At 44.0% G+C, this 24670-nt stretch overlaps 1 protein-coding gene across 1 annotated transcript in view; it reads left to right on the top strand.

Moving 5' to 3' along the window:
* LOC122549249 (angiopoietin-1) overlaps positions 1-9212 on the top strand; it is a 209952-nt gene extending 200740 nt beyond the window's left edge. The window contains exons 8-9 of the mRNA XM_043688739.2: positions 1857-1987; positions 4690-9212. Coding sequence (XP_043544674.2) covers positions 1857-1987; positions 4690-4850 — 292 coding nt within the window. The 3' untranslated portion in view covers positions 4851-9212. The remainder of the gene's footprint in view (positions 1-1856; positions 1988-4689) is intronic.
* The last annotated feature ends 15458 nt before the right edge of the window (positions 9213-24670 follow it).

Genomic DNA, 24670 nt, shown 5'->3' with positions numbered 1-24670 from the left:
TGTTATGGTTTTGTGTACTCGGGTTAAACACTAAGCATCCCAAATAACATCTCAAAATCCCTCCACCCTGATTTTTCATTGTTGACGCAAGGCTATTATTTTGTTTTCCTTGATGATTCCTGAAGGGCACAGAAAAAATAATTCATATGCTATCATTCAGGAGGGAATGTTCGTGAGCTGGCACACTATCTTTCTCTATTTCACGAGTCTTTTACACTGAATTTTCTTCTGGTTAATTGTGGAAAGAGGACAGGAGCTGTAGAATTGGACTGTGTTCTATTAAAATTGTTCTGTGGTAAGGTTTTCACAGAACAATACCCCTCAGAAACAGTCTGAGAACAGACAGGAATGCAGACAGAGTTTCAAACCCATCTTGATCTGACAAGTTTTGAGACGATTTGTAGCTCATGTTGAGGTTCTGGGTGTAGGTTTGCTCGCTGAGCTGGAAGGTTTCTTTTCAGATGTTTTGTCACTACACTAGGTAGCATCATCAATGAGCCTCCGGATGAAGTACTGGTGGCATGACCCACTTTTTATTTATGTGTTTGTTTCTTTGGGTTGGTGATGTCATTTTCTATGGTGACATAATTTCCTGTGGTGATGTCATTTCCTGTTCTTTTTCTCAAGGGGTGGTAAATGGGATCCAAGTCAACGTGTTTGTTGATAGAGTTTCGGTTGGAATGCCATGCTTCTAGGAATTCTCGTGTGATTTTCTGTGGTGATGTTATTTCCTGTGTGGCTTATCCTAGGACGGATGTGTTGTCCCAGTTGAAGTGGTCCCACCCACAAACTCACCAAGACACTAAAACAGCAGCTAAAGAACTTGAAAGACCGTATACAGACAGCAAGCAAAACTAAATACCGTGCAAGAACTGTAACAAGCACTATGTTGGACAAACAAGCAAAAAACTAGCCACTAGGATACATGAACATCAACTAGCCACAAAAAGACATAACTCTCTCTCACTAGTATCCTTACAATTAGATGAGGAAGGACACCACTTCAACTGGGACAACACATCCATTCTAGGACAAGCCAAACAGAGACATGCATGATAATTCCTAGAAGCAGGCATTCCAACTGGAACTCTATCAACAAGCACATTGACTTCGATCCCATTTACCACCCCCTGAGAACAAGAACAGGAAATAACATCACCACAGAAAATTACATCACCAACCAAGGAAACCTAAACACATAAATAAAAAGCGAGCCATGCCACCAGTGCTTCCTCCAGAGGCTGATTGATGATGTTACCTAGTATGGTGACGAAACGTCTAAAAGCAAACCTTCCAGCTCAGCGAGCAAACCTACATATTCTTGGTGTCAGGCTATGCATAGTGGGTATCCCTCTTACCAATTTGACAGCCAAAATCCAGGCCAACATCCCCAGTGCTAGGACAGTGCTGCACCATCAGATAAGATATTACACTAATACCATTTGTCTTCTCTCAGATAGCTACAAAGATCCCACAGCATTGTGTTGAAGGTGTTTTTTTTTCATGTCCCAACTGATATTTATCCTTCAGTTAACGTCCTTAAAGTCTGGTCATTATCACATGGTGTGGGATCTTGCTGCATGCAATTTGGCTGAAGTGATCCCAAACTACAATGGTGACTACCTCTTCAAAAGTCTTAATTGACTTAAAACAGTTTGGGATGTCCTGAGGTTGTAAAAGGTGCTATACAAATGCAGGTTTTTTTTTTCTTTTTTGTTCCCGGTTTGCTCTTTCTTTCACTTTCTCCACCATTTGATTTGCTTGCTCAGAACACTGGCAGTACACCATGTTGCATATTTGATGTGGTTTGCTGACAGGGGTGGAATTCAGCCTCCTCTCCTTCTGATTCCTCCCAGGCTCTTTCTGAAAGGATACAGTGGCACAGCTGGCAGGCAGAGCAGTTTGCTTTTACATGGAGTGGACTTCAGCACCAAAGACATGGATCACGACAAGTGCATTTGCAAGTGTGCCCAGATGTTAACAGGAGGTAAGAGATTTGTTGTCAGCCATGCCTCATGGAGGTAATTGCAATTCTTTTGTGTAAATCCTAATATCTGGCTCAATGACTTTGACACTAAGTAGAGCTTTCGATGTCAGACCTCAGCAAGAATGGAAGTGCACAGATCGGGCTTATATAAATTACACAGGCTCAACTTGTATAAATTACTCAAACTAGGCTTATATCTTACACTGACTGGTTTTGTGTAAATACACATATCAGACTTATATAAATTACACAGATTGAACTTGTGTAAATTACACAAACTGGGCTTGTATACCTTACACACTCAGGGCTAGTATTCCTTAGACAGACTGGTTTTGTGTAAATACACATATCAGGCTTATATAAATTACACAGAGTGGGTTGATATAAGTGACACAGAATGGTCTTGTAAAACTTGCACGGACTGGGCTTGTAAATGTTGTTCAGCCTTATCTTGTGTAAATTTCACAGCCTGGGCTTGTATCTGTTGCAGACTGGATTTATGTAAATTACTGGAGTTGTGTAGATTGTACAGAGTTATATAAGTTAAATAGACTTATCTGTAATATTGTTTTGAATATAGAAGACTGAGTGATCATTTGAGCTGTTTAAAACAATTAAAGGGTAGATAGAAATAAATAATCTCCTCTGATATGGAGAGTTCAGAATAAGGGGACAGAAATGTGCTATTGTGGGCCAGGAGTCATATATAAGCCAAGCCCAATGAGCACAGCATGTTTCCTTCCCTAAATGGCATCAATGAACCAGCTGGGTTTTTACAACAATCTGAAAGCTTCATGGTCCCTTGTACTGAGAGCAGTATTTATTTAGAATTTATTAAACTGAATCCTAATTCTGAAACTCACCATGGTGCGATCTGAATTCACATTCTCCCAATTCTTAATAACATGACCACAGCAATTCTTCCAAACCCATATGAAAACAGAAAGCTTCTGCAGGGGATAGTGACAGAGCCAGCCACTCAAGGTAAAGCAGGGACATTTCATAATGGGAGTGTTGACGAGACCTCAGAACTGGGAGTTGGACTGATATGTCATTGACAGTGAATGCAGGGTAGTGGGATGTGCTACCAGGGAAGGTGGTCAGTGAAGCTGATAGCTTTTCTTACGGCAGCTGTTCCATTATGAATGCTTGGCTCGATTTCCAAATTGTCAACCCAGCAGCTGTTTTGTTTTCATCTAAGAACAATTGAAACTTTTATGAGCCTATAATAACAGATTGTGTCTTTGATATTTGTCTTTTCAGTTTGGTTATAATCTAATATACAGTTCGAAGATTACAACTTCATAGTACCTTAAATTTATTGGCCAAGTATCAAACATTGAGTGTTTGAATTCAGGTTTTGTTTTAAATCATTAGAGATTCAATGTGTTTCCAATTATTTTGAAATTATTCCTATTGCTACTGCATGGCTCTTCTAAACTGTATATGCTGTATAGAGGCTGGGTGGCCATGCAGGATACATTGGGAAGCATAATTGGGAAAGTGAATGGCATAGGTGGCATAGCTGGTAAGTTGGAATGTGAGGGAATATAGGGTGTCAGTCTCATCAATGAATGAGAGATGGCAGGTGTGCCATGAGGTCAGGGGTTGAAGCTTAATTGATGTTGGTAGCTGGGTTGTTGTGTTGGGAGAACTGAGGTGAGCCTTCGAACTGACCCACTCCAACAGCAATGCTCCTCATGCAGTTCCATCACAGCTCACATAATGCACTGAGTCTACTCCAGTGAGTGAAAATGACAATTATCCCATACCTGATAAACTCTCATCAGGTGTGCATTGTTCAAACAGTGAAAGTGTGTGGAGCAGGCTTTCCCAAGCCCTGATGAATATTTGGCTCAATGTGTCAAATAGACTCCCGGGAGAGACAGACGATGTTAGAATAAATAATAGTCCAACTGAAGAAGACAGTTGGATAAACTAGAGCAGATATGGAAGGTGCAATAACAAAGGCTGGGACTGCATGTATGCAAATACATGAAGAATGTCAAATAAGATTTCCAATCTCAAATCCCTGAAGAGGCAAGGCAAGAGGATAAAGTTGTTCAGAAGCATTTGGGATCCTTGATTTTATAAAACATTACTGCAAAATCAAAGATGTTATTCTAACCCATTTATAAATCTCTAGAAGGTCTCACCTGAGGCATTGAGTTCAATTAGGAACCTCTTTTAGGGAGGATGTCAAAGCCGGAAAGAACGTAGGGAGATTAACTGAAATGGTGTCAGGAACTGAGAGACTTCAGTTATGTGGAGTGCTGGAGAAACTGGAGTTGTTTTCATTAGATGAGAAAATATCATGGGTGGGGGAATTAAGCAAGGTGTTTAAAATTATAAAGAGTTTTACAGAAAATAAATAGTGAGAAAAAGCTTCCAATAGCAAGAGGGTCAGTAAAAATCGAGAGACATAGGTTTAAGAAAAATTACAAAAATAGGGGAAGATGAGATGGTATTTTAACAGAATGTGTTGGTGTAAGCTGGAATGGTGGTGAAAGCAGATTCAATAAGAATATTTCAAAAGGGAAATAGAGGAGAAAGAGAGACAGGGAAAGAGCAGTTGAGTGGGACTATTTGGATAGTTCTGTCAAAGAGCTACTACAGTGGCCTCACTCTGCCAATCTATGACTGTTATATGCAGCTAACCTAAGTGGCTGAACTGTTGACCTCTCTGATCTGTGCTCTTGCAGGCTGGTGGTTTGATGCTTGTGGACCTTCCAATCTCAACGGGATTTATTACTCCGCAGGACAGAAGCTAGGCAAGCTGAACGGCATTAAGTGGCACTACTTCAAAGGCCCGAGTTATTCCTTACGCATGGTCACCATGATGATACGGCCTTCGGGTTTCTGAACCAAACTGCTCAAGCCAAACCCCAGTACTAACCTGAAACTAGATCAGGACAATTCCAGGAGCCACCTTCCTCCAGAACCTTGCTCTCTCTCCAGCATCAAGGATTAGTGAAAGAACTTTGACTCGCTGCATTTGCTCCTTTTCCCAGCATGTCCATGCTCACGTTGACCCTTGCAGATTTTTAAAAACATTTGTTTATTTGCCCTTGCTGCAATTTAGCAGTTTGGAACTAGTAAGGGGAAGAAGAGAGAGAGAAAAAAATCCTTTTCACGTTTGAATTGATGCAGGACTGCTGAATATTAGTGCCTTTATTGCTGTGATTTTACCTCCCAGTATCTCTCACAGGAACCCATTGACCAATCCGCTGAGGGTTAGGCCGCTCTTGCTAGAGGCAGTAAAAGGTCTCTTTTTGGAAGTTCCATATGAAAGGGAAGAGAACTGTTGGGAAGTGAGGGGTGGGAACTAGGAGGGAGTGGTCAAGGAGGAGGCAAAGATGGATCCACCAGCACTTTCAAGGAATGGCTTATTGCTATATAATAATGAAAAGCAAACTCAAAGCCAGAGTGCAAGACCCGTGGGACCAGTCATGACACATATTAGCTCTGCATTGGACCTATTTGTAATAAAGGTCAGGCAGCAGTACATCGTAGTATTTCAAAATGGGGCAAGTGAATGCAGGGAGAGATTTGGACTAAGTTTACTCAAAAAGGAGAAGGGAAACATTTTATAGATCGACGATGCTAATTAATTCAAGTCTCTCATTAACACATCTGAATAGGAGATTCTGCAGGCACTGTCTGATCAATTTATGATTTTCAGTGTGATCGTGCCGATATCTGGGTTGCTTTTTCTCTTCACAGTTTCCTGGGTTCATTTTGACACTGAAGGACTCATTTGTTGAATGAGCAAGGCGTTGAATTTTAAGAATGAGCAGAATAGATCAATACGCAATTGCATTACATTAAGCAAAGTCAGGAATACATTGGGTCTCAGTTTGCTCCAGGTCTCCAGCCCAGACGTTGAGAGCTCAATGGGAGCAGCCCCCAAGAAGTAATGTGAATATTTGGCGCTCCATCCATACCTCATCAGTTTGGCATCCAAACCAAACCTGGAATTCCAAGGTTTTTACTTTATTCAGTGCACTTCCCTAGGCAGATATGAATGAAGCAGGGGAATTTGAGCATGTCCTGTTTATCACTCCAGGAAGAAACAGGGAGGCAATGACCTTGTGGTATTATCACTTGATTTTAATCCAGAGACACAGATAGTGTTCTGGGGACCAGGGTTCAAATCCAGCCACATCAGATGGTAGGATTTGAATTCAATAAAAAAATCTGGAATTGGAGCCTAATGATGATTGTGAATCGATTGTTGGAAAATCCTATCTTGTTCACTAATGTCTGTTAGGGAAGGAAACTGCCATCCTTACCTGGTCTGGCCTACATGTGACTCCAGATCCACAGCAATGTGATTGATTCTTAATTACCCTTTGGCCAATTAGGGATAGGCAATAAATGCTGGCCTAGCCAGTGACCCCCTCATCTAATGAATTAAAAAAAAACACATGGGTGACCTGAGAGGTTTTGCTTCCACTTTCCTGATCCATGCATCACAGACATTGGGGGCAGACAGGAACCACCAACCTTGTACACATGCACATGCATGCTCTCTCTGTCTCTCTCCACTCCATGGCCATGTTATCTCCTGGCACATATATAAAAGCAGAGAACAAACAGTAGGTTGTGGTTTCTGTGAAATGTTTCTTAATATCTTCCCTCAGTTTGCCTTCTCATCCCAGTCATAGTCACTACTTCCATTTTCTCAGATATCTATTGGTGATGATTCTGCGATTACTTTCTCATTTACTTTCCGATTACTTTCCTTGTCTCATAACAACTTTCTTCAGCCTTACACCATCATTCCTTTATTATTTCATCATTCCTGCCTTCAGCTTAACAGAGATCTTCCCTTTCAGGAACAGGGGGAGGCCCCCTGAGTCTGTTTCTCCATCCAGTGAGATCACGGTTGATCTGTCACATATATACATGTTGGCCCCAATCTCCAGTTAAAAAAGATTTATTAATTTCTGCTTCAAAATTACCAATTGATCTTGTATCTTCTTGTATCTTTACAGAAGAGAGTTTCAAACTTTTACCACCCTTGTGAGTCAAAGGATTTCCTAATTCCACTCCTGAAAAGTCTACCTCCAATTTGTCAGACAATGACTCTTGTCCTAGACTCCACAACCAGCAGAAATATTTTCACCCTATTGGCTCTCCTTAATATTTTGAAAATACAATCAACTTTAATATTTTGTTTTAATTTTAGGAAAGCTAACATAGTTTGGGTGTGATTTTTTTTTTGTAACTTAACCCTTGTGCATCATTTGGGTACATCATTTATCTGAAGAAGGGCTAATGCCCGAAATGTCGATTCTCCTGTTCCCTAGATGCTGCCTGACCTGCTGCGCTTTTCCAGCAACATATTTCCATCTCTACATCATTTATCTGTCCAAGACAAATATATATTTGTAAAGGAATGACACCTGCATCTGCTTACAGTCCTCCAGGTGTGACCTAAGGATTTCTACAACTATCTACATGATGCAGTAAATTGTAACAGCTAACTATTTTGGTATACTCCTCTCTCTCTCTCTCTATACTTCTGGAACAGTGTATAAAGTTAGTTCACTAATGCCTGCTTGCATTTCAGCAAGTGCGAGTCATGGAACAATACAATGATGTGCAAGTGTTTGCCAGAAGAGTTAATGAAATAAGGATGCAGTGCTTATTAAAGTGTTCAATTATGGCTGACCTAAAGACTGTGAAGATGAGAAACTGCAGGAGGATCTCGCACAGGTTTAGTATAAGCAAATTGATTGATTTATTGCCAAATGTACTGAAGTACAATGAAAATCTTTGTTTACGAGCAGTACCTGCTTGGACAGAGGCATACAGGCTACATTGCACAGAATGTACGCTAGGTGAAATCAGTATTTGAGGCTAGAGAGTCCATCCTTAAGTCTAATAGTAGCAAGGAAGAAGCTGTTCCTGAACCTGCTTTTGCCTGATGGAAGAGGTTATGGGAGATCGTTATCAGGGTGCGGTGGGTCTTTAATATTGTTGGCAGCCTTTCCACAGCAGCAAGCCATGTAAATGGAGACCATGGATGGAAGGTTGGCTTCCATGAGGGTCTGGGCTGCACAGCTTCTGTAGTTTCTTATGGTCCTGGGCAGAGCCGTTGCCATACCGGGCTATTATGCACCTGGACACTGTGCTTTTTATGGTGCACCTGTGGAAGGGTCCTTATGGACACTCCAAACTTTCCTGAGCAGCCTGAGGAAGAGGAGGCGTTGTGCCTTCTTGACTGTTGCATCTATGTGGGAAGTTCAGGACAAGTTGTCAGTTATCAGTATGACTTAGAGACTTGTATCGATGAGGAAAGTAAGTTGTGAATCTCTGCCCTGAATTTTTACTGTGGGCAGTGGGATTCTTTCTTCAACCTTATTACTCTCATCATCTGCATGCAGTTTTTCTTGCTATCTGACTGAGTACAATACTTGACCTTCCTACTCGATAGCATCGACTTCTGTTTCAACATTTATTATTCGTACATTTTCAGATTTCAAGAATCCTAAACTAGATTCAGACCTACAATGTGCTTGACCAACTATATGGCTGAGACCTGGAGCTTCACCACAACGTGAAGCATTACTGCTCCCTTCCTGCTGTATGCAGTTGGGGTGTGACTGACTTGCCCAAAGGCACAGCATTTTAACTGACAACGGGGACTTTTAAATGGTTTGAGATTATGCTGTCATAGGTAGCATCTGCATTCCTGACGCTGAGAATATCAATTTGGCTACAATGACCTGGATTGAGCTGAAATTTGATGGAGCACCCCTGCTGACTCCAGAAAGGAACTCCCTTGCAACGAACAGCTATCCCTGTCAGATCTCTGGATCTTGCATCATTACAGGCTTTGGTCAAGCTTGAAGTGGGATTATTGTTCTTTTGATCTCCTACGAGCAGATCTCTAAGGTTGATTTCTATGTTCACACCAGACCCACAATGATAAGTGAGTATCTTTAGAGTATAAATTGCCACAGTCCTGCCTTGTGAACTATTTGTTTCTATTGAACACACCACTCAGGGCAATCTTATTCTTAAGAAGAATTCCATAATATGTTTTCATAATCCCATTAATTTTAGAACACTCTCAAAGATCAAAACACCACAGTCTTACCAAACCATAGTGCTGCTCTCTCAGATGAGGGGAGCAGTTGAGAAGGAGAGTTCTTCATGGTAACCTCAGCCAGCGTGTGGATAGAACCCAATCTGTTGGCATCACACTTCTTTGCAAATCAACTGAGCTAAATCAACACTCTGTAGTCCTGGGGACTACTGAACAGTTTTAGCTAGACACTAACCTCAAAAATATTTGGTCTATCACGGTGAGGAAAACATTTACTTTATCCTTACCTCCTTTTTCATTTGCTGTCATCCAAGTATGTAACGCCTGTTTATAATTACACCAATCCTGTTTCTTGGGTTGAATTCCCTCATTATCCCCGAATACACATTCACAGCTATTCTTTTCAATGATGTAGCCTCCTGACTCAATGTGTACTTCTACATGATGTGCCTATGTGGAGTAATTACAAAATCAATGAAAGAAGTTCGAGAACATGTGTGATAATTTTTGTCAATTTTTAAGTTCTCAAATAAAATGTGAAAAAATTCCCATTCTACCCTCCTCACCACCTTTCTGTTGCACATTACATTCAATGAGACTAAGAACTAATACATCATCAGCCATTATTGAACTAAGTTCATTTATACATTCCATTTAGAGAGGGCAGTTATTGTAATATAGGATTTCTACTTCTTTTATTCTTTAATATCCCTCCTTTGTTTTTCCTAATTTTCCTGTTCTGATAAAGGTCAGCAACTTAAACCATTATATCGCCTGGCCTATTGCGTGTTTCCACTTTTTTAAAATCTATTTGTCGTCACTGAGTCAATCACCAGTTCTATTCATTGTAGCATGTTGTGAAGTAATTCTTCTTTCATTTATCATTATTGACTTATGTATGCTGGAATTTCACCTCTTAGTCATTAAAATGCCCATTGAGTAGTCTAGCATTTTTTATGTCCATCCCTAATTGTGCTTGAGATGGTGGAAGGGAGCTGCCTTCTTGAACTGCTGCAGTCCTTGTGTTGCTGGTACACCCACAATGCTGTTAGGAAAGGAGCTCTTGGAGTTTGACCCAGTGACAATGAGGTAATATTGACAAGTTCCAAGTGAGAATGGTGTGTGGCTTGAAGGGGAACTTGCAGGTGGCAATGTTCCCATGCATCTGCTGCTTCTAGGTGGTAGAGGTTGCAGGTTTGCGAACTGCTATTGTAGGAGGTTTGACAAGTTGTTGCAGTGCACCTTGTACATAGTATACACTGCTGCCACTGTGTGACAGAGGGAATGACTGTGCAAGGTAGTGAAAGGTGCCAATTATTGTTTTCAGATCATTTTCATATCATGCAGCCCTCTGAACTGTGAGTCTCTGGCAACTCACTGGGTTTGGATGGTGCTTTGTAGGGGCAATTGAACCTCTCACAACCCCAACCTGGTGAGAATGGTGCACGTAGAGAAGGAGGACTGGGTGGGGCTGGGAAGCTGAGAAGGGGTCCTGGGTCTGGTTGAGGTCAAAAACTCAACACTAGTCAAGAGGTCAGCTGATCTCATTGGAAGGCATTACATTCAGCCATAAATTCTAGTCAATATCCATCTAGTTTGTCACAAAACTATATTTACTTGTTGGTATATTGATAATGACTAATAAGGGATTCACTTTAATATATAACTAATTTTCTAATGCACAAGTCTCTATGTTCTTTTTGTTTTATGGCCTATACACTATTTGTCTATTAATTGTAGCTTGGCTTGGATTGTTTGAGGCGAAGAGAAATGAAGCAATGTCTCACACTGCAGATGTACAATAGAGTAGTATGTTTTGCAAGCAGAAACAAGCAGCAGAGATAAACCAATGAGCCTCCTCATGTAACAGGAACCAGTCACACTATCAGACAGTGGGAATACTTCCAATTGAAAATGAACACATGATCCTGGGTGGCACATCTCTGGAGATAGTGAATCAGAGATGTTTAAAATGGTGCATGGGGCGATGATCAAGTTGGCTGCTTTTGAGTGGTATTGAGTTTCTGGCAGCTTTCATGGTGCATTGAGAAACACCTTTTGAACATCACTCTTCCATTTGGTTCTGGGAGTATCACGTTGAAACGATGAAGGACTATTTCCAAAACACATGGATATGTTTATACATGCCTTGCTTCTCTGCCCTTCTGTTCCACCTCCCTGTCAGCTGCTTAATAAACACCAATGTAAATGGCTTATTTCAACAACACCTCCTCATTTGGACTATTAATGTAGATTGAAACGTTATACTAAAAATATTTATCTGTGCAGTACTGAGAAACGTTAAAAGACATTACTTTCTGTAAGCAGAATATTAGAATGCGCATCTTTTGCGTTCTTCAGTAACTTTTGTGACACAACAAATGGTCAGTGTGATTTGTTAGAGGACCTACGCTTCACAAAGCTCCCAAACACTGGGGGTTTCCTCACCTCATGTCTGGGTCTCTGCTAGACTTACTGATAGATATTGATCATTGTGATTGGTCAGTAATTCCAATATCATTGTATCAGTGACTACCAGGGACGGGAGAAACTGGATGAATAGTGGTCTGTTTTCAAACACCAATTCCTACATTGACATCTATTAGGAATGTAGGTAAAATGTCTGAAGGAGTTCCTTATTTGTTTTGTTTTTGCAGACAGCTCTTTATAAGCAAAAGCAAATATTCTCTGCATGTGTATATTATGAAGAGATTTTCTAATAAACAATTGAAAACAGTGCTGTGATATTTTGTCATTTCTAAACCTACTTGTTAAAGGTAACAGAAGCAACGCAAAATTAGGTGTGATCGGAGCATTCTGCTATTGAGATTGATTTTGCTTGCTTTGATATCGCTCTCAGGTGAGAGTAAAAATCCAGTCTAGGATTTTGTCTTTTAATTATCAAGTGGCAATTAAATTCTGCTTTTCCATTTTGGTGCTGGGAGCCAGGAATAGAACACTTGTCTCTTTCAGACATTCACAGTGTCAAATGGCCAAGGATTGAAACAGAATCTCCCCAACACTGAGCTGGTCTGGCATTGGATTTCCCACATTAATCATCTTCAAACTGCCAAACGTGGACAGGTTATAATCACTTCCAAAAAAAAGACTTGCATTTTTACAGCATCTATTACAACCTTGGAATATCTCAAAGTGCATTATAGTCAATGAAAATCTTTTTGAAAAAGCTGCAACTGCAAATGTTAGGAAACATAAAAGCAATTTGTGAGATCTCACAGACAACTATGAGTTAATGACCAGATTATCTGTTTCTCTAATATTGGGTGATGGATAAATGTTGACATCGGGTATCTGAGAAATTCCTCCCCCATTCTTCTTCAAATAAGCACATTGGGATCTTCTACATTCAACAGGGAGGGAAAATGAAACCTTAGTTTATGGTCGTATCCAAAAGACAGCACTTTTGATCTCACAGCACTCCTGCAGCATTGCCCTGGAGTGTCAGGCTGAATTTTTGAATGTAAATCATTGGGGTGTTAATACCACCCTCTGAGGCACAGCTGGCATCTCACATGCGATCCATTCATGATGTGTATTTGTTCTCTCCACAAACTGGACCTCTTTCATTGAGGTTTCTTTTAGCTAGTACTGACAGAGATTTTCCTGCATAATGAAAATTCAAATGTAGTTCATGGCTGAAAATCACTCTGTGATCTGCTGAGTTTAGCAGATTTGACAGAAATATTCTATTCTATTAATCAAGATCATATTGACTGCAGAGGACAAGAAATAATAACCTGATTTGCTGTATTAGCTTCTTGATGTGCCCATTCTTGGTTCTTCAATTCCACCTTCTAAAATTCTCACCTTCCACTTCGCCTAAACTCGAGGTCGTCCAGAACTCTGCCGTCAACATCCTTCAAGTCTCAACTCACTTCTCTCCACCTCACCCACTTACATATCTCTTGGGTTCACTTCGACTTTACATTTTTCATCTTTGCTTTCAACTCCTGCATGGCCTCATCACTCCCCATTTCTATAACCCCACAGCTCTCTACATTCCTCTAATTCTGGCCACTTGAGCATTTGGGATTTGATTGCTCTGTTGATATCAATTGAGTCTTCAGCTGCCTGGGCCCCAAGCCTTGGACTTCCCTCCCGAAAGCTCTCTACCTCTGTCTCCCATTCCACCTTTAAGACAATCGTGAACACTACGTCATTGGCTAAGCCTTCAGTTACCTGTCTTATTATCTCTTTATGTGGCCCAGTATGAAATTTTACTCAACAGTGATCCTACAAGGCATCATTGGGACATTTTATTATGTTAAAGGAGTTAGTTGTAAATTAACTCATAGTTGTCTGTGAGATCGCGCAAACTGCTTTTATGTTTCCTAATATTTAAAGATGTGCAAGTTGGGTGGATTGGCTACATAAAATTGCCCCGTAGTGTTCGGGGATATGGAGGCTAGGTGGATTAGCCATGATGAAAAAGCCAAGGTGAAAACCCCGTGTGGAGTTACAGGGATAGAGTGGGAGGGGTTGAGTCTCAGTGAGATTCTCTTCGGAGGGTCCGAGAAGACTCATTGGGCTGAATGGCCACTTTCTACACTGTAGGTGTTCTATGCATTTTCATGTTTAAATTTTCTTCTTACAGAGAAGGTCATGGATTCACTCTTTTGTGTCATTACAACAGAAAAGAACCCTGAAGTAGTTATTCACGGATCAAATTTTTATTTCCAACTTTTCTTTGAAAGAATTTGGCTACAGTTAAAAAATGATTATGGATATACGTTCAGTGACTGGCAGAATCCTGTGTGAACCCATGGAATTTTACACGCATACAGATTCAGGGAAACATTAAACTGAAAGATTAACAAGGAAGAGTAATTGAGAAACTGACTAGCCATCATTGGCAGCCCCTTGAAATTAAGGATAACATTTGTCAGTCTAGATGAGGCTTCAGAAGCCCATGTTTTGGATCCACAAGTTTTTACTTACAGTTGTTGCATAGGGAAATAGAATTTGCTGGTTTCTTTCTCTTTTCTCTGTTACCACTGGTTCACCTCACAGTTAGGCTGCTGACCCTTGAAGTGGCTTGTACCTCGATGGAATATGAGGTGCCAAAGCGAGTGGCCTGCAGCTTTCCCTTTCCAGTCAGTGGTGTCAACGTTTCTGTACTTTAGGGTGACCTTGTACATATCCTGACACCTTCTTTTGGGTGCCTTTTGGGTGATGGCCATCAAAGGGCAAGCAAAAGGCCGAGAGAGGTGCTTTTCAGGGATGTGTGGATATAATGGGCCATCTACTGGAGATAATCTTTGAGGAGAAAGTGAGGTCTGCAGATGCTGGAGATCAGAGATGGAAATGTGTTGCTGGAAAAGCGCAGCAGGTCAGGCAGCATCTAGGGAACAGGAGAATCGACGTTTCGGGCATTAGCCCTTCTTCAGGAATGAGGAAAGTTGGTCCAGCAGGCTAAGATAAAAGATAGGGAGGAGGGACTTGGGGGAGGGGCGTCGGAAATGTGATAGGTGGAAAGAGGTCAAGGTGAGGGTGATAGGTCAGACTGGGGTGGGGGCGGAGAGGTCGGGAAGAAGATTGCAGGTTAGGAAGGCGGTGCTGAATTTGATGGATTTGACTGAGACAGGCTGGGGGGAGGGGAAATGAGGAAACTGGTGAAATCCGAGTTCATCCCTTGTGGTTGGAGGGTTCCTAGCCGGAAGATGAGGCGTTCTTCCTCCAACCGTCGTTTCGCTGTGGTCTGACGATGGAGGAGTCCAAAGACCTGCATATCCTTGGTGGAGTGGGAGGGGGAATTGAAATGTTGAGCTACAGGGTGGTTGGGTTGGTTGGTCCGGGTGTCCCAGAGGTGTTCTCTGAAACGCTCCGCAAGTAGGCGGCCTGTCTCCCCAATATAGAGGAGGCCACATCGGGTGCAAAGGATGCAATAGATGATATGTGTGGAGGTACAGGTGAATCTGTGGCGGATATGGAAGTTTCCTTCAGGGCCTTGGAGGGAGGTGAGGGGGGAGGTGTGGGCGCAAGTCTTGCACCTCCTGCGGTTGCAGGGGAAGGTGCTGGGAGTGGAGGTTGGGTTGGTGGGGGGTGTGGATCTGACGAGGGAGTCACGGAGGGAGGGTTCTTTACGGAATGCTGATAGGGGAGGGGAGGGAAATATATCCTTGGTGGTGGGGTCCGTTTGGAGGTGGCGGAAATGACGGTGGATAATGCGCTGTACATGGAGGTTAGTGGGGTGGTAGGTGAGGACCAGTGGGGTTCTGTCCTGGTGGCGGTTGGAGGGGCGGGGTTCAAGGGCGGAGGATCGGGAAGTGGAAGAGATGCGGTGGAGGGCATCGTCGACCACGTCGGGGGGGAAATTGCAGTCCTTGAAGAAGGAGGCGATCTGGGAGGTGCGTTTTTGGAACTGGTCCTCCTGGGAGCAGATGCGGCGGAGTCGAAGGAATTGGGAGAATGGGATGGCGTTTTTACAGGGGGCAGGATGGGAGGAGGTGTAGTCCAGGTAGCTGTGGGAGTCGGTCGGTTTGTAGTAGATGTCCGTGTTGATTCGGTCGCCTGAGATAGAAATAGAAAGGTCGAGGAAGGGGAGGGAGGAATCTGAGACTGTCCAGGTGAATTTGAGGTCGGGGTGGAAGGTGTTGGTGAAGTGGATGAACTGTTCAACCTCCTCGTGGGAGCACGAGACGGCGCCAATACAGTCATCGATGTAGCGGAGGAAAAGGTGGGGGGTGGGGCCAGTGTAGTTGCGGAAGATGGATTGTTCCACATATCCTACGAAGAGGCAGGCATAGCTGGGGCCCATGCGGGTGCCCATGGCTACTCCTTTCGTTTGGAGGAAGTGGGAGGATTGGAAAGAGAAGTTGTTCAGGGTGAAGACCAGTTCAGTCAGTCGAAGGAGGGTGTCAGTGGAAGGGTACTGGTCGGTACGGCGGGAAAGAAAGAAGCGGAGGGCTTTGAGTCCTTCATGATGGGGGATGGAGGTGTACAGGGACTGGATGTCCATGGTGAAAATAAGGCGTTGGGGACCGGGGAAGCGAAAATCATGGAGCAGGTGGGCATTCTCCTGTTCCCTAGATGCTGCCTGACCTGCTGCGCTTTTCCAGCAACACATTTCCATCTCTGATCTCCAGCATCTGCAGACCTCACTTTCTCCTCAAAGATTTCAACCTACTGCGAATCCTCTTACAAGGATGCCTTCCTTGAAGAAGCTCTCTTTCTCCCTCTACAAAGGTTTCAGTGAGTCCCTCTCTCACTGCACCCCCCAGGTCATCTCCTCTGCACCTCATCACCTCGGGGGATCTCCCATCCACCGCCTCCAACCTCATAGTCCCACAACCCCGCACCTCCCGCTTCTACCTCCTGCCCAAACTCCACAAACCTGACTGCCCCGGCCGACCCATTGTCTCCGCCTGCTCCTGCCCCACCGAACTCATCTCCGCTTACCTTGACACCGTCCTGTCCCCCTTAGTCCAAGAACTCCCCACCTACGTTCGGGACACCACCCATGCCCTCCACCTGCTCCATGATTTTCGCTTCCCCGGTCCCCAACGCCTTATTTTCACCATGGACATCCAGTCCCTGTACACCTCCATCCCCCATCACGAAAGACTCAAAGCCCTCCGGTTCTTTCTTTCCCGCCGTACCGACCAGTACCCTTCCACTGACACCCTCCTTCGACTGACTGAACTGGTCTTCACCCTGAACAACTTCTCTTTCCAATCCTCCCACTTCCTCCAAACGAAAGGAGTAACCATGGGCACCCGCATGGGCCCCAGCTATGCCTGCCTCTTCGTAGGATATGTGGAACAGTCCATCTTCCGCAACTACACTGGCCCCACCCCCCACCTTTTCCTCCGCTACATCGATGACTGTATCGGCGCCATCTCGTGCTCCCACGAGGAGGTTGAACAGTTCATCCACTTCACCAACACCTTCCACCCCGACCTCAAATTCACCTGGACAGTCTCAGATTCCTCCCTCCCCTTCCTCGACCTTTCTATTTCTATCTCAGGCGACCGAATCAACACGGACATCTATTACAAACCGACCGACTCCCACAGCTACCTGGACTACACCTCCTCCCATCCTGCCCCCTGTGAAAACGCCATCCCATTCTCCCAATTCCTTCGACTCCGCCGCATCTGCTCCCAGGAGGACCAGTTCCAAAAACGCACATCCCAGATGGCCTCCTTCTTCAAGGACTGCAATTTCCCCCCCGACGTGGTCGACGATGCCCTCCACCGCATCTCTTCCACTTCCCGATCCTCCGCCCTTGAACCCCGCCCCTCCAACCGCCACCAGGACAGAACCCCACTGGTCCTCACCTACCACCCCACTAACCTCCATGTACAGCGCATCATCCGCCGTCATTTCCGCCACCTCCAAACGGACCCCACCACCAAGGATATATTTCCCTCCCCTCCCCTATCAGCATTCCGTAAAGACCACTCCCTCCGTGACTCCCTCGTCAGATCCACACCGCCCACCAACCCAACCTCCACTCCCGGCACCTTCCCCTGCAACCGCAGGAGGTGCAAGACTTGCGCCCACACCTCCCCCCTCACCTCCCTCCAAGGCCCTAAAGGAAACTTCCATATCCGCCACAGATTCACCTGTACCTCCACACATATCATCTATTGCATCCTTTGCACCCGATGTGGCCTCCTCTATATTGGGGAGACAGGCCGCCTACTTGCGGAGCGTTTCAGAGAACACCTCTGGGACACCCGGACCAACCAACCCAACCACCCTGTAGCTCAACATTTCAATTCCCCCTCCCACTCCACCAAGGATATGCAGGTCTTTGGACTCCTCCATCGTCAGACCACAGCGAAACGACGGTTGGAGGAAGAACGCCTCATCTTCCGGCTAGGAACCCTCCAACCACAAGGGATGAACTCGGATTTCACCAGTTTCCTCATTTCCCCTCCCCCCAGCCTGTCTCAGTCAAATCCATCAAATTCAGCACCGCCTTCCTAACCTGCAATCTTCTTCCCGACCTCTCCGCCCCCACCCCAGTCTGACCTATCACCCTCACCTTGACCTCTTTCCACCTATCACATTTCCGACGCCCCTCCCCCAAGTCCCTCCTCCCTATCTTTTATCTTAGCCTGCTGGACCAACTTTCCTCATTCCTGAAGAAGGGCTAATGCCCGAAACGTCGATTCTCCTGTTCCTAGATGCTGCCTGACCTGTTGCGCTTTTCCAGCAACACATTTCCATCATCTTCTGGAGATAGTCCTTCAAGAGCAGGCCTTCAGTGGTGGTGCACAGAGCTTCAAAGAGGATCCTTGCCATGTTATAGTGTCTTTTCATTTAAACGAGGAGAAAGTGAGGAACTGCAGATGCTGGAGATCAGAGCTGAAAATGTGTTGCTGGAAAAGCGCAGCAGGTCAGGCAGCATCCAAGGAATGAGGAAAGTGTGCCAAGCAGGCAAAGTTAAAAGATAGGGAGGAGGGGCGTTGGAAATGTGATAGGTGGAAGGACATGCAGATCCTTGGCCACCTCCATCGCCAGACCATAGCAACTCGACAGCTGGAGGAAGAGCGCCTCATCTTCCGCCTAGGAACCCTCCAACCACAAGGGATGAACTCAGATTTCTCCAGTTTCCTCATTTCCCCTCCCCCCACCTTGTCTCAGTCCCAACCCTCGAACTCAGCACCACCTTCCTAACCTGCAATCTTCTTCCTGACCTCTCCGCCCCCATCCCCACTCCGGCCTATCACCCTCAACTTAACCTCCTTCCACCTATCACATTTCCAACGCCCCTCCCCCAAGTCCCTCCTCCCTACCTTTTATCTTAGCCTGCTTGGCACACTTTCCTCATTCCTGAAGAAGGGCTCATGCCTGAAACGTCGATTCTCCTGCTCCTTGGATGCTGCCTGACCTGCTGCGCTTTTCCAGCAACACATTTTCAGCTCTTCTCATTTAAACCCCAGGATTTGATGCAGGTGAAACCTCTCTTAAAGTGACATTGGTAGCTGATTCAGATTTTACTGCAAACATCAATGGTCAACAGAAGTGTTGGAGGATGATTAAAAGACTTCACAGTTTGCAGAATCAAACGTTTTGGTCAGACGGATGAGCCATGTGCTGGTGGAATTAGAAGGATAGGGCAGATGATTGCATGGATAAGTAGCTGGTGTAAGGCACAAGGATTCACAATTTTGGATCATTGGGATCTCTTCTGGCTTAGAAGTGACCTGTATAAGAAGGATGAGTTGCACCTGAATTGAAAGGGGACCAAATTCTGGGGGGAAGGGGTGGGGGGAATGGTGGTGGACATTGCTAAGATTGGAGGGTTTGAGCCATAGGGAGATTTTGAATAGGCTGGAGCTATTTTCCCTGGAGCATCGGGGGCCGAGGGGTGACCTAATGGAGCTTTATGAAGCAAATGGGGCATAGTTATGATGAATAGCTTACATTTTCTTCCAATGGTAGGGGAGTCCAAAACAAGAGGTTTAAGTTGAGAGAGGAAAGATTTAAAAGGGACTTAAGGGCAACTTTCTCACACAGAGGATAGTGCGTGTATGGAATGAGCTGCCAGTGATGGAGATTGGTACAATTACAACATTTAAAAGGCAGCCAGATGAGAAAATGAATAGGAAGGGTGTATGGAGATATGAGCAAAATGCTGGCAAATGGAACAGGATTAGGTTATCTAGTCAGCATGGACGAGTTGGACTGAAGGATCTGTTTCAATGCTTTGACTCTGTGACTCTAGGTGAGGAACAATTCCAGGATTTGTTGCTGACATTTTTACAGGATCCGCCTAGCCACAGAGATGGTGCCTGCAGCATTTCAGGATGGTTGGGAGCCACACTGGGTTTCAGGAGGAACTCCTTAGGGATGGGACAGAGGTGGTCTAGGAAGATTTAGGCCAGAATCTTACCTGTGTTGGTCAAGGTGGGGAATTCCCTATGTAGATTCCACAATCAGATTTATGTCCCTTCTGGTAGTTAATAATGATGCTCGCATTCTTGAAATCCCTGAGGATGTTACTTTTGTGGTAGCGGAGAAGATGAGTTGATGGGATCACAATGTGAGCCAGTAGCCACTAGCATAGTACACCGCAGTGGCTGTATCATCTGGCCTGCAGGCTGTGCTGGTGTTCGTTTGTCGGATGGCTCCCCTTAGCTTTGAACATGGGAAATCATGTCTCACAAACTTGATTGAGCTTTTGAAGAAGTAACAAAGAGGATTGATGAGGGCAGAATGGTAGACGTGATCTATATGGACTTCAGTAAGGCATTCAACAAGGTTTCCCATGGGAGACTGGTTAGCAAGGTTAAATATCATGGAATACAGGGAGAACTAGCCATTTAGATACAGAACTGCTCAAAGGTACAAGAGAGAGGGTGGTCGTAGAGGGTTATTTTTCAGACTGGAGGCCTGTGACCATTGGAGTGCCACAAGGATTGGTGTTAGGTTCACTACTTTTCGTCATTTATATAATGATTTGGATGTGAGCATAAGAGATATAGTTAGTAAGTTTGCAGATGACACCAAAATTAGAGGTGTAGTGGACAGCGAAGAAGGTTACCTCAGATTATAAAAATAGTCCTTGATCAGAAAGGCCAATGGGCTGAGGAGTGGCAGATGGAGTTTAATTTAGATAAATGTGAGGTGCTGCTTTTTGGAAAAGCAAATCTTAGCAGGATTTATACATTTAATGGTAAGGTCCTGGGGAATATTGGTGAACAAAGAGACCTTGGAGTGCAGGTCCATAGCTCCTTGAAAGCAGAGTTGCAGGTAGATAGGATAGTGAAGAAGGTGTTTGGTATGCTTTCCTTTATTGGTCAGAGCATTGAGTATAGGAGTTGGGAGGTCATGTTACGGCTGTACAGGCATTGGTTAGGCCACTTTTGGAATATTGCGTACAATTCTGGTCTCCTTCCTATCAGAAAGATGTTGTGAAACTTGAAAGGGTTCAGAAAAGATTTACAAGGATGTTGCCAGGGTTGAAGGATCTGAGCTACAGGGAGAGGCTGAACAGGCTGGGGCTGTTTTCCCTGGAGCGCGGAGTCTGAGGGGTGGCTTTATTGAGGTTTATAAAATCATGAGGGGCATGGATAGGATAAATAGACAAAGTATTTTCCCTGTGGTGGGGCATTCCAGAACTGGAGGCATAGGTTTAGTGTGAGAAGGGAAAGATATAAAAGAGACTTAAGTGACAACCTTTTCATGCAGAGGGTGGTGCGTGTATGAGTGAGCTTCTAGAGAAAGTGGTGGTGGCTGGTACAATTGCAACATTTAAATGGCACCTGGATGGGTAATTGAATAGGAAGGGTTAGGAGGGATATGGGATGGGTGCTAGCAGGTGAGACTAGATTTGTGTTGAGATATCTGGTCAGCATGGACAAGTTGGACCAAAGGGTCTGTTTCTGTGCTATACATCTCTATGACTCTATGATCCTAAGTTCATTGAGGGTTGACGGATCACTGAGGGTATCCTTCACAGTGTGTCAGAGTGGTGTGGGGTTGATCAGAGGGGCTCCAATCACTGATTAGTAGTCTATTGGTTGAGGAGAGATTCAAATTGCTCCAGAACAAAGATCAAGATGCTGGGTTATGTTGGATTTGGCAGTTTCTATGTTGAGAAGAAGACCTTTGTGGTAACCTCAGTCAGTGTGGGAGACAACCCCCTAGCATTGTCAACGCTCTACACTGCAAACCAGCTGACCAGCTAACTGAGCTAACCAACCCTGGCCTGCAACACATGCTTGTGTGCATACATATACATAGAACAATACGTTTTATTTGTATTGTACCTTTGACACAACAAAATGCCCCAAGCTGTTTCACAATATTGAGCAAAATCTGACACGTATCCACCTAAAGTGGAGTACATGACGGAAATCTTCATCAGAGGGAGTTTTTAAGGAGCTTCTTCAATGAGGAGGGAGACACGCGGAGAGAAGAGGATTAGGAAGGAAGTTCCAGAGTTCTGCACCCAGACACCTGCAGGCACAGCCAGCAATGGCGGAGCAATTCATATTATGGATGTTCGAGAACTGAAAAATCACAGGAATCTTGCAGACCTGTGAGATTGGAGGAAATTACAGAGATAGGGAGAAGTGAAGCCATGGAGAGATTTGAAATCCGGGATAAATATTTAAAAATTAAATTGTTTCCAGTTGGGGAGTCAGTGTAGATCAGCGAGTTCAGGGTGATTGGCAAATGCAAATTATTGCAAGTTAGGGTGGGGACAATCAGCAGATTTTTGGATAAATTCCAGATTGCTGTCTTCAGGGTGAAATTGGTCTCCACTGTAGCATGGACCAGGCTTAGAGGCAATTACTCCACATTCTCCCCCAACTCTTCTCTTTCCCTCTGGCCAAACCTCTCCTAAACACTGATTTTCAAGTTACACCTATTTCTTCTATGAACTTTTTCCCTGCTTTTCATTGGACTAATACTCATGCCACACAAATACTTTGATATTCACTAGTATTGCCATCATCTGAATCCCAGAAATCAACATAATGGGAGTTATCATTGATCAGGAATAGGGTGACAGGGTGGCTCAGTGGTTAACACAGCTGCCTCACAGCACCATGGATCTGGGATCAATTCCAGCCTTGGGTGACTGTCTGTATGGAATTTGCACATTCTCCCTGTCTCTGCGTGGGTTCCCTATGAGTGCTCTGATTTCCTCCAGCAGTCCAAAGATGTGCAGATTATGTGGATTTGCCATTAGAAATGAGGGTTACAGGGATAGGGTGGTGATGTTGGTCTGGATGGGATGTTCTTCAGAGGGATCAGTGTGGACTTGATGGGTAGAATGGCCTGCTTCCACATTGTAGGGTCTCTGTGTTCTATGTTCAGAAACTGAATTGAATTCACTGTATAAATGCTGTGGCCGCAACAGCAGGTCAGAAGCTGGGAATTCCACTATGAATACGTCTGGCCACTGTCTAATTGACGCACATCAGATGTGTGATGGCATTGTCTCCACTGTCCTGATAAATGCAGTTCCAACAACATACAGGGAGCCTGACAACATCAATGGATAAAGCAGCCCATTTGATTTGTGATTCATGCACCACCTTAAGCATTCACTTTGTCCACCACCAACACATGGTAGCAGCAGTGTACACCATCCATAAGAGCACTACCATAACTAACAAAAGCTCCTTCAACAGCACTTTGAAATCTACAATCTTGACCACCCAAAAGGCAGAAGATACATCATGTGAACTCCACCATCTGCAACTTCCCCTCCAAGCCACTCACCATCCAGACTTGGAAATATATCACTATTCCCTCACTGTTACTGGGTCAAAATCCTGGCAGCCCCCCCCACCAAACGGTATAGTAGATCCACCTACCCTCCACTGCCTGCAGCAGTTCAAGATAGCACCACCTTTTCAAGGGTGTTTCAGGATGGGCAACTGATGCTGACCTCACTGGTGACACCCACATCCTTTGAAAGAGGGAAGAAAAACATTTCTGAAGCGCCATTCATCGTGCAACACCAATCCATCTCTTGCCACCAGCTGAATTATAGAGCTAGCATATATCACACTTGATTTTTATTTGGCAATCATTCTGCAGTTTGGAAAAATTGGTCAGAATTAGAGCCAGGCCTTTTAGGGTGAAGTTAGGGAACACTTCTGAGACTGATTTTTTTTATGTATCAAATGTATTACATGATATGAGACAAAGGCAGATATATGGAATGACAGAAGAGCCATTATCTCAGAGTGGCATAATACACTTTAAGGGCTGAATGGCCTCCTCCTTTTAATTCCATTTTCTTATGATGTCTGCTACAAACAGAGACAGGACAATATATTGTTTGTGCTATCAACTCTCAACCCAATGTAGAATTAGCAAGTTTCTCTGTTTTCCAAGTACCTTACTATTGCCAATTCTGTCTCTTTATAAATCTACAAAGTAATTGGAGTATGTCATATCTACTGCTGACCCCAGTCTGCCTAATGTATCTCTACATGTCAACATCATGACTGCTCAGAGTGTAAAAGAAAATATGGTAAGAGGACAATGTTCTCACTCGAACCTATCCAAGAGCTTGCCAAAAAACACTACGTTAATTAAATAAAAGCAGAAATCTGTCCAGTTGCATATTTAACAATTCTGGGCTCACATTGTTTTTGAGGACTAGCTATTCAGCAAACACTTAATAAATTAGTTTTTCATAGATGTAAGGCGATACCAATGGGATAGTGGGATAACACTCGACACTCAAACACTCACAAATTATTTCTTTTTGTCAACGCTACTTCAAATAATTTACAGTATTCTGCCATGGAAAACCCGTTTAAAAGGATTCTTGCCCCTCTTTACTTATGACTGATCACGATACAAGGGGAACAAATTATAGAACGTGTTTTTGGAAAGACCACATCTGAAATATCAACCTGCCTTGATATTCATTGAATGTTCTGTGTACTTCCTACAGTCTCAGATTTTAATGTCAGATTTCCAGCATTGATTTCTTTCTTTTTTTCTGGATTCCTCACAGGGAGAATAAATTATATTAAAAAAGCAGGAGCAGCTTTTAAATCAAAGGTGGTTCAACTACAAATGTCAGACTGTGCCCTGAGTAGGGTCCAGGACTCTCATTAACATGAGACATGAATATACCTGTGTTTTTTTTTCTCTCTGTAGTTAATGAGCCACTAATG

Source organism: Chiloscyllium plagiosum, unplaced genomic scaffold (genome assembly GCF_037043375.1).
Source record: "Chiloscyllium plagiosum isolate Xiang-an unplaced genomic scaffold, Cpla_swu_hap1 HiC_scaffold_4, whole genome shotgun sequence".
In the NCBI taxonomy this organism is placed as follows: domain Eukaryota; kingdom Metazoa; phylum Chordata; class Chondrichthyes; order Orectolobiformes; family Hemiscylliidae; genus Chiloscyllium; species Chiloscyllium plagiosum.
The sequence above is the reverse complement of the archived record's forward strand: the minus strand, read 5'-3'. Positions and strand labels throughout refer to the sequence as shown.